This window comes from Oncorhynchus keta, chromosome 8, assembly GCF_023373465.1.
Source record: "Oncorhynchus keta strain PuntledgeMale-10-30-2019 chromosome 8, Oket_V2, whole genome shotgun sequence".
Classification (NCBI taxonomy): domain Eukaryota; kingdom Metazoa; phylum Chordata; class Actinopteri; order Salmoniformes; family Salmonidae; genus Oncorhynchus; species Oncorhynchus keta.
In genome coordinates, this window is record NC_068428.1 from 6,518,359 (window position 1) to 6,535,009 (window position 16,651).

Genomic DNA, 16,651 nt, shown 5'->3' on the forward strand with positions numbered 1-16,651 from the left:
AGACAATAGTTGAACAGTTAACTTATTAATTTCTTCCAAAATGAAGGAGAAGCAAGAGAGATGGAGTGTCATTTTCTTTTCACTTGCAGATTCACTTAACTAGCAAATGCAGCTAGCTAGTTTAGCCTACTCAAACACTGCTCAAACAGAGGGATGCTATGTTAGCTAGCTGGCTATGACTATCCAACACAACACTGGAATGATTACACTCTAGTTAGATGCAGGCAAGAGTGTGCAAGGCAGCATTGAATGTGTCACTGTCTACAAATAAGCCACAAATAAGCCATGCTCATCAAAAAAATAAAACTCTTAACCTCTTAGATGTAATGGCAAAATTTAGATTGCCACCTAAATAGACATACCCAAAAGTAACTGCTATTCATGTATAATTACATGATTCTGACATACCAAAACTTGGTATATTTGGAAATAAGAAATCTGGGAGATTATGAGGAAATGGATAGGAATTACATAGTTCAGAATACACAAGATCAAGCACACACAAAATAAGTTATTTATTTTGAAAGTCATCGTTCATTGAGAAGCTGTATGTGAATGATTGAGTCCCATAGCTAGAAACACATCAGATGGCTTCCACAACATGTAAACAATTTTAGAATCAAAAAATGGGATTGATAGACTTAACAACTAGAAATGGGCAGATGTTTTAGTAAGTGATGTCTCTCAACCTCTCCAATGTGAACCTTGTCTGTAAATTAGATAATTCAAATGCTATTACACATTTGCAATCCCTAAATGCTGTTTGTTCAGTGTAAAAACAATCTCTACATGATCAACCTCTTTCTGTACAGCACTTTGTGACATCGGCTGATGTAAAAAGTGCTTTAGAAATACATTTGATTGATTGATTTCAACCTCTCCAACGTGTCAGAATGTGGTAATTGCACAGCTTTTGCACACTGGATGTGCCAAAAAGTTATTATTCACATACAGGGGATATCCACGTGTTCTTTCAACCCAATGTATTGGTCCCTCATACAAATAAACTATTGACAACAGCAATATAAAAGCAACAGATGTACACAAACGTGGTTACACACACACACACACACACACACACACACACACACACACACACACACACACACACACACACGTGTCCTACGCTAAAAAAGGTTCAAAAATAGAAAGAAGCTGAACTATTTACAAATGGCTTTCGTTTTACATCCCAGCTTGTGCATGTCGTGATAGTCTTTGAAGCAGTCTCTCTGCCTGGGACAAAAAAAAGCGAACTGGCATTTCGGACAGAAGATCTGTCATTTCACTCTTTTCTCCCCCCCCCCTGTGTTTTGTGCAATGCTTGCAGTTCTTCCTTTTTGTCTTGTGGCGAGTGTGTTGGATAGTGGTGCTCACTTTGTATGGGGGGTCTTGTGATGGTGGCGAGGTTGCTTTGTGCCCCCAAGTCAGCCATTTCCAACACCCGCTGCCCTCGGAAGGCCAACTGGGAGAGAGGTGTTTGACCTTTTGCTTTGGCCATCTGCTTGTGGGGAATGAAAGCATTTAATGTAGCAATGTCCACAAAGTGGTAAAAAAAAGTCTTATACCACTTCCTGGTCTTGCGGAGGACCTGGTAGTAGCCTATCAGAGCATCAGATAGGTCGACAGCCCCCATGCTGGCATTGTAATCCTTCATAGAAATGGGGACATCATTCCTTTTTCACCCTCCTTGAGACATGGTTGTTATTGAATACCTTATGCTGTGTGGTGAGCATGGTTACTTATCTAGTGTCCTTCCATTTCACAAAAGCAGCTTGTTAGTCCTGATCCAATGTATGGCCCTTCTCTCTAGTGTCTTTGTAATTTACAGTTGAAGTCGGAAGTTAAACATACACCCTGGCCAAGTACATTTAAACTAAATTTTTCACAATTCCTGACATTTAATCCTAGTAAAAATTCTTTATCTTAGGTCAGTTAGGATCACCACTTTTATTTTAAGAATGTGAAATGTCAGAATAATAGTAGAGAGATTTATTTCGGCTTTTAGTTCTTTCATCACATTCCCAGTGGGTCAGAAGTGTCACGCCCTGACCCTTGGAGACTTTTTATGGCTCTAGTTTGGTTTGGTCAGGGTGTGAGTTGGGGTAGGCATTTCTATGTGTTGTGTTTCTATCATTTCTATCTGTTTTGGCCGGGTATGGTTCTCAATCAGGGACAGCTGTCTATCGTTGTCTCTGATTGGGAACCATACTTAGGTGCCTTTTTTCCCACCTGTCTTGGTGGGAAGTTGACTTTCTTTATGGCACTTTGCCTTTGAGCTTCATGGTTAGTTTTTGTATTGTTTGTTTTGTCGCATCATTTTGATCATTAAAGGAAAATGTACGCTCACGAAGCTGCACCTTGGTCCTCTCCTTCAAACAGCCGTGACAGAAGTTCCCACCACCAAAAGACCAAGCAGCATGGCCAGGAGAGGCAGCCCCTCCAAAAAATGTGGGGCACACAGGGCGGTCGGCGGAGCCGAGGAAGGAACCAGAGCCAGTCGGTGTGAAATTGGAGGGGAGCGATGCAGAGACCGTGAAGGAGTTGATTGGGAAATTGGAGGAGAGAGCTATGAGAGCTGCTGTGTTGGTGCATGAGGCACGACATTCGCCCTATGGAGCGTGTCCTTGAGTTGATGTCACCTGAGTCAGCTCTCCATACTCGTCCTGAGGTGCGTGCTAGCCGTCTGGTGAAGACTGTGCCAGCCCCTCGCACCAGGCCTCCTGTGCACCTCCCCAGCCCTGCAAGTCTTGTGCCAGCTTGGTGCTCCAGACCTCCAGTGCGCCTCCACAGCCAGGTGAGTCCTGCGCCGGCTCTAGGCACGGTTTCACTAGTTCGCCAAGAGAACCCTGTACGGCCTGTTCCAGCTCCCTGCACGTGCCGGGCTAAAATGGGCATGTAGCCAAGCGGAGAGTTGCAAGTGCTAAGCACCAGAGATCAAATGCTCCCCACAGCCCGGTTCAACCTGTGCCTGCGTTCTGGAGGTGCCGGGCTAGAGTGGGCATTCAGCCTGGAAGAGTGGTGCCAAGGCTACGCACCAGATCTCCAGTGCTCCCCCACAGCCCGGTCTATCCTGTGCCTCCTCCACGGACCAGGCCTCCAGTAGGTCTCCCCACCCTGGTGAGTCCTGTGCCTGCTCCCAGAGCCAAGTCTCCTGTGCGTCTCCCCAGCCTGGTGCGTCCTGTGCCTGCGCCCAGTCCGGATCCTCCAGTGTGGAGGGCGCTGCCAGAGGCGCCCTCCAGTCCGGAGCTTCCAGGGGCGCCCTCCAGTCCGGAGCTTCCAGGGGCGCCCTCCAGTCCGGAGCTTCCAGGGGCGCCCTCCAGTCCGGAGCTTCCAGGGGCGCCCTCCAGTCCGGAGCTTCCAGGGGCGCCCTCCAGTCCGGAGCTTCCAGGGGCGCCCTCCAGGAAGCTCCGGACTGGAGGGCGATATGTAATATATATATATATATGCCATTTAGCAGACGCTTTATCCAAAGCGACTTACAGTCATGTGTGCATACATTCTACGTATGGGTGGTCCCGGGAATCGAACCCACTACCCTGGCGTTACAAGCACCATGCTCTACCAACTGAGCTACAGAAGTACGCATGGTCTTCGGACTGGACGGCGATATGTACGCATGGTCTTCGTGCGATATGTACGCATGGTCTTCGTGGGGACAACGTCGTCGATTCACTTATTGATGAAGCTGGTGACTGAGGTGGTATACTTCTCAATGCCGTTGGATGAGTCCCGGAACATATTCCAGTCTGTGCAAAACAGTCCTGTAGCATAGCATCCATGTGTCATTTCAGTAATGAGCGAGTCCCTGGTACTTCCTGCTTAAGTTTTTGCTTGTTAGCAGGAATCAGCAGGATAGAATTATGGTCAGAGTTTCCAAATGGAGGGTGTTTTTTTTTGTATGCATCTCTGTGCATGGAGTACATGTGGTCTAGAGTTTTTTTCTTGTCCTCTGAAGGCACATGTTACATAGTGGTAAAAATTAGGTAAAACGGATTTAACTTTGCCTGCATTAAAGTTCCCGGCCACTAGGAGAGCCACTACTTGACGAGCATTTTCTTGTTTGCTTATGGCCATATACAGCTCGTTGGGTGCGGTCTTAGGGCCAGCATCGGTTTGTGGTGGTAAATAGACAGCTACGAATAATATAGATGAGAACTCTCTTGGTAGACAGTGTGATCTAAAGCTTATCATGAGGTACTCTACCTCAGGCGAGCAATACCTTGAGACTTCTTTAATATTAAACGTCGTGCACCAGCTGTTATTGACAAATAGACACATCCACCCCTCATATTACCAGATGTAGCTGTTCTGTCCTGCCGATGGAAAACCCAGCCAGCTCTTTATTATCTGTGTCGTCGTTCAGCCACAACTCGGTGAAACACAAGATATTTAAAAAAAACGTTGGTGGGATAGTCTTGAACGGAAATCATCCAGTTTATTCTCCAATGATTGTATGTTGGCCAATAGAACCGATGGTAGAGGCGGGTTACCCACCCGCCGACTAATTCTCACAAGGCACCCCGATCTCTGCCTCCTGTATTTCTGTCTTTACGTGGATGACGGTGATTTGGGCCTGGTCTCAGGGAAGCAGTATATCCTTCACGTCAGATTCATTAAAGAAAAAATCTTTGTCCAGTTCGAGTTGAGTAATCGCTTTTCTGATGTCCAGCAGCTCTTTTCGGTCATAAGAGACGGCAGCAGCAACATCATGTACAAAATACATTACAAACAATGTGAAAACAAATAAATAGCACAGTTGGTAAGGAGCCCCTAAAACGGCAGCCATCCCCTCCGGCACCATTATCTGTAGATAGATGTAGGTGTGCTGCTGTTTTCCTGGTAACCGTCGGTAACCATGGTGTTTTTCTCATCTTCTAGGTTACCTGTCCAACGTGTTGAGGAACTACACCGAGCAGGCGGGCGATGGCGACTTCCTGTCGGTCCACTGCCCGCCCCGCACCACCATCGCTATCCAATCGGCTTTCTATGACAGGAGTGGCCCCTTCCACCCCCAGCAGGGCCCGTCCTACCACAGACCCACTCTTTTAGGGACACTCCCACTGGAGGATGACTTGCATTGTTACATGTCCACAGCACTACAGGTAACTGCCCGTCCCTCCATACACACTTACTTCTCTAGAACAGGAACAAAGGTCATGAAATAATGGTCATCTGCTGGTATTGACATTTAGGTGATTTTCCCAAAGCCTTGTAGCAAAATGTGCAAAGGTGACACCCAAGAAACATCCACTTCAAACCACACCCCCAAGCCAACTCTCATTTGGCTCATGTCATGGCCGCTCCTGTCATGGCCGCCAGTATTTCTGGAGGAGCAAGACAAAAAACGAGGTGACATTCCCCTTTAAAGAGCCTCATGTTAAAAAGCTATTGTGCATCTCTGCTGCTTTTTCTAGATAGTCCTCTGTGGAGTGGCATACAGTATACGGCACAGCCTGAAAAACTGCCTTCTTGGAAGTCCTCTTTTTAATGGCTCAGATGTGTAATGTCAAAGTCTTCTCCCGTTCCTCACCATATACAAAAAAAAAATGTCTATATCGATACTGCTTCAGGATCCTATTCAATAATGCATTTTCATTGTTAACAAAAAAAAAGTCTGAGACCTACATGTAGGTCAGCATAGCTCAGAGCAAACGTGGAGCCCATCGATGTTCCAATCGTTTGGAGGTAGTATTCATCATCAAACCTGAAATAGTTATACGTCAAAACATATTCTGCCAACTCTAAAATGAAGTTTGTTGGTCGGTATTCATTCGTATGTCGGTCTCTTAGGTAGTGAGCTACGGTTGCCAGACCCACCGTGTGGGGAATGCTGGAGTACAGACTCTCGACATCTAATGCGAGCAGAATTCTATTAATCCGTTATTGGTGAGATCTTGGTTATAAATTCTTTCACATATGATGGCAATGATTGCACATGAGATTTTATGAAGGAGTCTAGAAAGTTTGACAAATGGCTCTAGCAGTGAACATGTTCATGGACCTATGACACATGGGAATGAAAATGTATTTTTTTTTTTTTTCACCTTTATTTAACCAGGTAGGAGAGTTGAGAACAAGGTCTCATTTACAACTACGACCTGGCCAAGATAAAGCAAAGCAGTTTGACACAAACAACGGAGTTACACATAAACAAACGTTAAGTCAATAACACAATAGAACATCTGTATACAGTGTGTGCAAATGAAGGAGGCAAGGCAATAAATGGGGGCTTCTAGGCCGTTCTAGACGCTTTTCCGTTTCATGTCAGTCAGATATTAAACCTTCCCTCCCTGTACCTGTACCCTCCCTGTACCTGCTGCTCATCTCCTGCGTCGCCTCCTTGCAATTACTGTGACAGAAATAACAGAATTGCATGCAAATCTCCTGGATATTGGTGTACCCCACCTGCAAACCACATTTTTTTACATTTTTTATTTCAACTATATTTAACTAGGCAAGTCAATTAAGCACAAATTATTATTTACAATGACTGCTTACCAAGAGGCAAAATGCCTTGTGCAGGCTCATGGGCTAGAATAAAAAACAAACACATTTATGTAGGACAAAACACACGTCCCGACAAGAGAGGCGGCACAACCCTTCATAAACAGAGACCTAAAGACAACAACACAACATGGCGCAACACATTATAACACAGAATGGTAGCAACACAACATGACAACAACATGAGAGCAGCACAACATGGTAGCAGCACAAACATGGTACAAACATTGTTTGGCACAGACAACAGCACAAAGGGCAAGAAGGTAGAATCAACAATACATCACGTGAAGCAGCCACAAGTGTCGGTAAGTGAGTCCATGATTGAGTCTTTGAATGAAGAGCTTGAGATAAAACTGTCCCGTTTGAGTGTTTTGTTGCAGTTTGTTCCAGTCGCTGGAACTGAAAAGAGGAGCGACCCAGGAATGTGTGTTCTTTGGGGACCTTTAACAGAATGTGACTGGCAGAACGGGTGTTTTATGTGGAGGATGAAGGCTGCAGTAGATATCACAGATAGGGGGGGGGGAGTGAGGCCTGAGGGATTTATAAATAAGCATCAACCAGTGGGTCTTGCGCCTGGTGTACAGAGATGGACAGTTTAAACAGGAGTATAGAGTGCAGTGATGTGTCCTATAAGGAGCATTGGTGGCAAATTTGATGGCCGAATGGTAAATACCATCTAGCCGCTCGAGAGCACCTTTACCTGCCGATCTATAAATTACGCCTCTGTAATCTAGCATGGGTAGGATGGTCATATGAATCAGGGTTAGTTTGGCAGCTGGGGTGAAAGAGGAGCAATTATGATACCAAGTTTAAAATTTAACCTTAGCCTGCAGCTTTGAAATGTGCTGAGAAAAGGACAGTGTACCATCAAGCCATACTTCCGGTACTTGTATGAGGTTACTACCTCAAACTCTAAACCCTCAGAGGTAGTAGGCACAATGGTGGAGGAGGCGGGGGCCACGTGACCTTTTGTAGAGGTGTTTAGAACACAACCTTTGGGAGGGGCCAGCTGAGTATAAGACTCAGCTGAGCTCTGTTGTTGATGCAAATTGAGAAGAGCATGGGACCTAGGATTGAGCCTTGGGGTACTCCCTTTGTGACAGGCAATGGCTGAGACAGCAAATGTTCTGACTTCACACATTGCACTCTTCGAGAGAGGTAGACTCATCGCAACTGCAGGTAAGCATAGGCTACTTTGTAGTAAGCCTTTAATTGAGAAGGTTTTTGAGAAAGCCTTTCCATCTACCAGAATACGGTTGTCATTAGGGTTGGGCAATATCCAGATTTTCATATTGTCATACCGTCCTTTTCTTATCTTGGGATTACACAGAATTATTACCGATTTAGTACACAAGGGGGTGTCAAAAAAAAAGTTTCTGAGGAGCCTGTTTGGTAGATGTGTCAATGAACACAAACGAAAATTAAAATAATTGTAAAGACAGACAATCCAGCTCATAAATGTATACATAGCTACCGAATGTCATTTTGGGGGAGTTTGGATATTTACAAGCAAATGTGAACAAGAGACATTGTGCAAATGAACAACGTTTGGATGCGTGCTTGTCTGAAGGAAGAACAGTCCTGGCTCTGGAGCAGCATGTGTGCATGGTGTTCTCTGCTCGGAGAAGATGGGGGAGGAGCAGACGGACTGAGAACGGAGAGTAGAAAGAAACGCAAGGAAATCAAGATATCCTACAGATAACTCATCCAAAGGGCTTTGACTTCTCAAACACGGCAGAAAGCTTACACAATATGATGCCCCATCACCTTATTACTTCAGCCACTTACTAGCAAACAATTTAATAAAAATAAAAAAATGCTTGATCTAATAAAGCAAATGTTGATTTGTAAAAAATATTTGCTAGCAAGTTAAACTTAGGGGTCACGTTAATGCAGAATTCTGTGTTTTTCACGCCGGAAAAAAGGATAAACGGCATAAATATCTTTCTGTGTTTGTGTAAATGCTGGTCTAAAATGCTTCTTATTGTAATTTCTGCTTGGCATCAGACACATTTTCTGCTTCAGTTGCACTTCTCCACTAGATGAGAATTGACAAATGGGTATTTTATCAACAGACAGCTCTCTGACTGATGTATAGCTACTTTTCCCAGGTACATTTCTAGGTGTAGCCAGACTACTTTTCTCCGGTAAAATGTAAGATTAACTTTATTGTCTGCTGAATTATGTTCCTTCTGGGAAGGAAAACTATAGTTGCAAGTCCCTGATCACTCGATTGAAACAAAAAAACACCATTGGCTTTGAATATAAAATGCATCACCTGTCAATACACAGCTGAACTCACCTGCTCCTGCTTTCTCACGTTGTGCTATTTACAAACACGTGACTGGGTCTGCTGTTCTGGGGAAATAAGCTTCATAATGTAAAATAATGTGAAGTGAAATGAAGAACGCAATCTGCTTTATCTCCTGTTGTTTTGCACAAGTTGACTACAGATATTTACTTAAAAAGTAGCGACAAATGTTAAGATGTATAGAAAAACGTCAAATAGCCTCAACGGTATTGGGGGAAAAAAATCCCGTGGCTATTTCCAAATACCCCAGTATGTACGGTATACTGCCCAAGCCTAGTTGTCGTTGCATTAGCATCATCGCTACCGGCAACATAAAGTGGTAGACAAATGCTCAAACACAGGAAAGAAAATGTCATTACCCTTCAGACCTTGCTGCTGTTGTCAAGCTAATCAAGGCCCTGATTGGTCAACCACTCATCCAGTCATAGCGCTATGTCTGTAGGCAAGGTTAGGGACACCGTCACACACAGTGCTTTAACATAGTGTTTTTTTTATACAGTAATTATTATTCAACATGTCCTCACCTGGGATTTGAACTCACAACCTCTTGGTTCACAATACTCAGATCTTCCCACCACACCAACATGTTCATGTCAGGTATCGCTTAATCTGACTATTCTCATCATTGGGCTTTCAGTATAGTTGTCTGATGTTGGTGAGGTGTGTTTACCTGTTTTAAAGCACTCCTGAATCACTTATGCTCAATAAAATAGTTTTCTCGAGTATACGTTTAACAGAGCTGAGATTGAATTCAAACTGCATTCAACCTATTGCTTACACCTATCAACTTGTTTCAGTATGTTCCTAGGGAGGAGAGGTTAGGGTTTTTCTGGACAGGGCCTAGCTATTCTGGCCCAATAAGCACATGGCCTAAAATAGATCCCTTATCGGGACAGTGGTTAGGGCGTACGTCATTGTTGCTGGTGGCCTGGCTTCGAAACCCGCTCGGGGAGTCACCCTACTCTCACATTCTCAGCAATCGAATATCATTACAACACACCTACCTGCTCAAATTCAAATGTGTTTCTCAATGACCCATTTGTTCTAAGTGGTATTGAATTCCAAAAAGTTGATTGACTTCTCTTTGGGTTGCTCAGCTATATAGAACTAATAAATACTGATCATTTATGAGGTAGTGGAAATGTGGTCATAATTTGTGCTCAAGGGGAAATCCTACAGATTCCTATATTTCTCATGAGAAACTCATTTTAATTAGATCAGATAGGTGTGTTGTAACTGTTGACAAATAATGACATGAACGTATTTTTGCTAAGAACGTGAGAGCATAGCAATTCCTCTAGTGGATCTCAAACCCAGGCCACCAGCAGCAATGATGAACTCCCTAACCACTGTCCCAATAAGGAATATCTCTAGGACATGTGCTTATTGGGCCAGTATAGTTTGGCTCTGTCCTGCCCAGAATAAACCCTACCCCTTCCTCCCGAGGCACTTGTGTAGATCTGAAGCAACTTGATAGGTGGAAGGCTGTAAACAATAGGGTGAATGCAAGTACATCTCAGCTCTGTTACAAGTTTTTCTTGAGTGTACTTGTATCTATCATAGTGATTCGGGAGTGCTTTAAAACAGGATAACATGCCCCACCGACATTAGACAACTATACTGACAGCCCTTAAATTGCTGAAATAAGTCAATGAAATCATATCCATGATGAGAATAGTCAGATTAACCGATAGATGACACGGACATGGTGGAGTAGCAGGAAGATGGGAGGACCGTTCAAATCCCAGGTGAGGACAGTAAAGACTGTATAAACAAACATGCACAATGTAACCATGTTTGTCAAGTATGTAAGATGAAAACACTTACACACCTCTTGTTTTGTGTGAGTGTCCCTAACCTTGCCAACAGACAAAGAGCTATTAATGAGATCAGTGAGTGGTTGGCCAATCAGGGACTTGATTGGCTCGGCAACCGTAACTAGGCTTGATGTGTAATTCATTAAGGCATGTCCTTCCAACGTTCCCATGAAACTTTTAATTTACTTTTTAATTCCGAGAACATGGCAACTATGTTCTGTGTGTGTTTAGTGGGATGTTGAAGGAATATTCTCCTAACCCTCAGAAAACTGGACACATGACTGTGCCTACAACGTTCCCATGAAACGTGTCTAGAACATTAAAATGGGATATTCTGAGAACATAGTAACCATGTTCTGTGTGTGTTTTTGTTTGATGTTATAGAATGTTCCCCTAACTTTTCCCCAATAAAGCAGCTGGTTTGAATCCTTGTGATCCCCATTTCAGCAGACATAAAACACTATGAAAACAGGTAGACATGATGTCACAAGCTGTTTTTCACCACTGTTCATTCTGGGGGTATGATGTCACAAGCTGTTTTTCACCACTGTTCATTCTGGGGGTATGATGTCACAAGCTGTTTTTCACCACTGTTCATTCTGGGGGTATGTTGTCACAAGCTGTTTTTTACCACTCTGTTCATTCTGGGGGTATGATGTCACAAGCTGTTTTTTACCACTCTGTTCATTCTGGGGGTATGATGTCACAAGCTGTTTTTTACCACTCTGTTCATTCTGGGGGTATGATGTCACAAGCTGTTTTTTACCACTCTGTTCATTCTGGGGGTATGATGTCACAAGCTGTTTTTTACCACTCTGTTCATTCTGGGGTATGATGTCACAAGCTGTTTTTCACCACAATGTTCATTCTGGGGGTATGATGTCCAGCTGTTTTTACCACTGTTCATTCTGGGGGTATGATGTCACAAGCTGTTTTTCACCACTCTGTTCATTCTGGGGGTATGATGTCACAAGCTGTTTTTTACCACTCTGTTCATTCTGGGGGTATGATGTCACAAGCTGTTTTTTACCACTCTGTTCATTCTGGGGGTATGATGTCACAAGCTGTTTTTTACCACTCTGTTCATTCTGGGCGTATGATGTCGTAAGCTGTTTTTTCACCACTCTGTTCATTCTGGGGGTATGGCGTCACAAGCTGCTTTTTCTAATGTGTCACGTCCCTGGCCATTGTGTCTCCTTAATGAAGCGCGATGACATGACATAAACGTCGGCAGCACACACCTGAAGAACAGGTATGTGTGTCTGTTTGTTTTAGTGGAACTCACAGCTCGAGTGCGAGCTTCGCCGGCGGTGGGCACCGTCCTACCCATCACAACTCCCAATGCCACACTGTGGTCAACCATAAATAGGCACCTCCCAGCATAAGGGCGGCCCATGTCAACAGTGTGATGCGTTCTGGGGGGGAAATGACTGAACTCCGGCCTTTTTGTTATTTTTCAATAAACTTCCAGGGAATTTGGTGAGACTGAGGGAGAATTCCTCAATTCCTTGCTGTGGAATGTACTAGATTCTTGAATGTTACTCAGCTGTGTCAAAACAAGAAAAAGAAGGAAAGGTGTAAGACTGAAATCTGATACACGGAAGTGACTGGAGTGTAGCTTCTTTGCAGCTGTTCTACTGTTCCTGTGGCGTGGGAGGAGAAGGGGACGTTAGGGTGTTTTTGAAGTGGTTTTAGGTTTGTGTGCCGCCGATCTCACCGATGCTTGCTCATTGCTCTCTCTCCCTCTTCCCCTCTCTCTCTCTCTTTAGAAAATGTTGGATGAGTGCCAGGACAGGAGGAGCTGTAAGGTCCTTGTCAACAGTCGTCTCTTTGGGATGGACCCGTGCCCCAGCAGCAGCAAACACCTCATTGTGTGGTACAACTGCAGGCCTAGTAAGTTCCCCAAAGTCTCTTTATAGTTCAACTGTCTGTCTATCTCTCTCTCTGACACACTCAGAGAGACCTGCACACACGCACACAGAAAACCCCAGTGACAATATATATACGGTTTCAATCCCATTCCTACTAAATGTTTAGCCATGCACAGGTATTCCACACACAGTATGGTGAGTCCAGTGACAGTGACCTGTGACAGCTCAATACCCAAAGTACCTCCATTAGCCACGATATCAAAACTATGGACACAGAGAGAGAGAGAGACACACACATACACAAAGAGGGAGAGAGAGCGAGCCAGAGGGAAGGAGATAATACTGAGAATACTAATATGTATTGGATGCAAACCCAGCTCTCTCTTTCTCCCTTTCAGAGGAAGTGACACCTTCTTGTTACGCCTCACTAAAATCCCACTTAGATAACACTGAGACATTTCTCTCTCGCCAGAAGCTATTGGTTAAGTGACCGGACAAAAGAGCTGTTATTGGTTCATGGTCAGGGTAGGGGAGGGGTCAGTGGTGTGAGTGACCACGCCTCAGGAATGACATGAATGGACTTAAGGCTGTGTCCCAAATGGTACCCTATTCCCTAGAAACAGTAGTGCACTACTTTTGACCAGGGCTCATAGGGCTAGTATGTAAAATATTGCATTACATAGGGAATAGGGTGCCATTTGGCACGCTCCTTTAGTTACTACAACATTCTGGGTGGTGGGATTACTTCACTGTTATTCTGGGTCTGCCTGGAATTATACACTCCACTGTGAGAAGGAGAGAAAGCGGGAGGAAAGATGGATGGGGAGAGAGGTTGAAAGTTGGGATGGAGATTTCAGTGTTGTAGTACAGAAGTATTGAGAAAAGGCTAAGGGCGCTTGGAAAAGGATGAATGGAAAGAAGTATGGAGAACACACACTGGAATATGCACAAAAGCACACTCGCATGGAAAATATAAAGGTCAAACTTCAGAGTAAGCCTGAGACTGACAAAAAGGGTTAAAGTGTGTGTGTGTGTGTGTGTGTGTGTGTGTGTGTGTGTGTGTGTGTGTGTGTACAATAATACTAAGGTCTCTCTCACCCCATCTTCTAAACCAGATGAGTATAAGAATAAGGTGGCGTGCGAGGAGGAGAGAATGAAGCTGACCTGTAAACGGGGAATGCAGATCGCCGTCTACTCGGCCATGTTCGGTCGAACCCAGCAGGGTACCCTGGAGTGTCCTACCCACCACAGGAGGGCGTCGTCCGTAGGTAAGACCATCACCCATGTATAGAACCTGGAGTTTTCCCTGACCACTTGACCTCTGGGCCCAGAACTCTGGGCCTAAAGCGTCTTTGTAATGACGAGGACCTAGAGTTTCTCCTGGGTCTTAAACTTGGGGTATATGATGCCAGAGCCAGGCGTTATTGGCGGAGAGTCACTCGTCATTGGTGAGTGAAATCCATGCCAGGCACATCTGTGAGCTCTGGACCTTCACCTCTGACAGTCAAAATACCTGGCGGGTTCAATCTCTTTATTGTTGAATTATTTAAGGTTCCTTTCTCTTCATAATATATAATATAATAATAATATATGCCATTTAGCAGACGCTTTTATCCAAAGCGACTTAGTCATGTGTGCATACATTCTACGTATGGGTGGTCCCGGGAATCGAACCCACTACCCTGGCGTTACAAGCGCCATGCTCTACCAACTGAGCTACAGAAGGACCACTGTGCCGGAGTTCTTTTAAAGATAAAGTAGGCTAGCGAAGGCAACAAAGTGTTGCTTACTGGAACACCCAAAGTCATCCAGTTATTATAATAGGATTTGAAGCAATAGCCAACCCGCGTGTGGTCAACTATTTCAGCACCGTTTCGCACTGCTCTGAGACCAGCATGGGGACTGGTCTTGATAAATCAATGTGATTTTTATTTTCACTGAATATCTGTTTGGGTATTGGTTAGCCAACAATTAGGGTGTGGACATTTTAGGATTATTTTGCTCTTCGCTCGCTGTCACTTAGTAGCCTAGGCCTACTCCCGACCGGTTACTTGTACAGTGCCAAAAAACACAACGGAAATATCACATTTACGTAAGCAGTCAGACCCTTCACTCAGAACTTTGTTAAAGCACCTTTGGCAGCGATTACAGCCTTGAGTCTTCTTGGGTATGACGCTACCATTCCTCTCTGCAGATCCTCTCAAGCACTGTCAGGTTGGATGAAACCAGGTTGGACCAGAGAATCATCAGACCAGAGAATCTTATTTATCTAAGAGTCTTTAGGTTCCCTTTGGCAAACTCCAAGTGGGCTGAAATGTGCTTCCATCCGGCCACCCTACTCTACTCATTGGGTTCTTGGTCACCTCCCTGACCAAGCCCTTCTCCCCCGATTGCTCAGTTTGGCCGGGCAGCCAGCTCTAGGAGGAGTCTTGGTGGTTCCAAACTTCTTCCAACTTGCACCTGAGCTCAATTTCGAGTCTCATAGCAAAAGGTCTGAGTACTTCTGTAAATAAGGTATTTCAGTTTGACTTATTTTTCAAATTAGCAAAAATGTCGAAGTACCTGTTTTCCCTTTGTCATTATGGGGTATTGTGTGTAGATTGCTGAGGAAATGTTTTTATTTAATCCATTTTCGAATTAAGGCTGTAACGTTACAAAATATGGAAAAAGTCTAGGGGTCTGAATACTTTCCGAAGGTACTGTATAGGGCTAAATATCAATCTAGAACAGGATTATCTATTTTGGATGCAATTTGAATGGAGTTGATGGAGAGAGACTGTGAGAGTGCTCGCGAGTACACTGATTTAAAGCAACAATAATTTAGTGATAGGCTGTTTTAAAACTCTGCAGCTCCAATTAAAATGAGTTTCATCATCTTTACAATTAAAAAACAAGGTGAACTCCAAAAGCCAGATGGAGATGGGTAAATTAAATCCACATTCGTTCTTAATATTACTGTAGCAAATGTAGGCCTACCTGTCACAAGCAAAAAAGTTACCATAATGAGATGATAGGTCTACATACATTGAACTGTCCCCACCCTGAGCGTTGATCGCATAGAATTTAACAGTTCCCTTTCATGCCATGATGTTTAGAGATCGTTTTATAGCCAGTAATCAAAAATAATTAACAGATTTTAAGATGAATAGATGGATATGAGATGAAAGGCGACTTCCTAACAAGTTCAGAAGGCCAAGTTATAGCTCTGTGGGACATGGGGGCAGACATTTTGATCAAGAGTGACCTTTACAAAATATGCACGTTTTCTCAAACACTAAATATACAAATATGTATTTTACAGTTAGGAAGGTGGAAGGAATGTGAAATATTATAATTAGTTGTTTTATAAATGGATTATATTTAGAAATAAAAACTAAGTCATTTCAAGCCTTATTCATAATGTTTCGTTGAATAGGAAATATTTCATATTGTTATCATATCTGTACTGTGTACTTGAGCTTATGTCCTCAAAAGTCACTACACATCAGCAGTGTATAACTATTTTTACCAGAAAGGTGAGATGTTAACCTTTCTTGGAGTATGCAGCATTGCTAGTTACTTTTTATGGTCCTCTCATGATGAATCATTACTTTTGGGGTTTACGTAGATTACATTTTAGATGACATTTAGTTACATTTAATAGGCTATACAGTTTCACTACCATTTAAGACAGAAGTGTGTGTGTGTGTGTGTCAGACTAAGTTCACGGCTCTCTTTACAGCCTAATACACTCACGGTGACATCATCATGCAAAAGAGCACAGATCTGTGCAAAAATGTGGTGAACCTCATCTGTAAGAGTTCATGCATTTGAAACCTTCTCAACAATGGCCGTTTATAGGGAGGGTTAACAGAACATTTTGCACAGATCTGTGGTCTTTTATATGACGGAAATTTCTCCCTCAATCCCTTTTTTCTCATGTTCTCCCTGTCATTGTTACTTTCCCTCTCTCACCCCCCTCCCTCCCACTGCCCCACAAACTGTTCCATTACTTGATCCCCCCGTGTCTTCTTGTCTTTGATGTGGCTTCCATGTCACCATGCAGAGGAAGTGAGGGTGCTTGAGTGACAGGCCAGACAGACAGTGTTAATTATCTTAATTGCTTTTCCCTTCCGTGGAATACTACGACAAATGTGTGTGTCTGGAGA

At 43.7% G+C, this 16,651-nt stretch overlaps 1 protein-coding gene and 1 long non-coding RNA gene across 4 annotated transcripts in view; both read left to right on the plus strand.

Moving 5' to 3' along the window:
* The window catches only part of LOC118386752 (protein eva-1 homolog C-like), a 226,051-nt gene that overhangs the window by 24,473 nt on the left and 184,927 nt on the right, over positions 1–16,651 (plus strand). For all 3 annotated transcript variants that reach the window (XM_035774526.2, XM_035774527.2, XM_035774528.2), the window contains exons 2-4: positions 4,879–5,102; positions 12,402–12,525; positions 13,619–13,771. In XM_035774526.2, the coding sequence (XP_035630419.1) occupies positions 4,879–5,102; positions 12,402–12,525; positions 13,619–13,771 (501 nt within the window). The remainder of the gene's footprint in view (positions 1–4,878; positions 5,103–12,401; positions 12,526–13,618; positions 13,772–16,651) is intronic.
* LOC127931332 (uncharacterized) lies at positions 5,199–6,207 on the plus strand. The gene is made up of 3 exons (XR_008140748.1): positions 5,199–5,349; positions 5,791–5,886; positions 6,059–6,207. It is a non-coding gene; the product is annotated as an uncharacterized LOC127931332 (long non-coding RNA).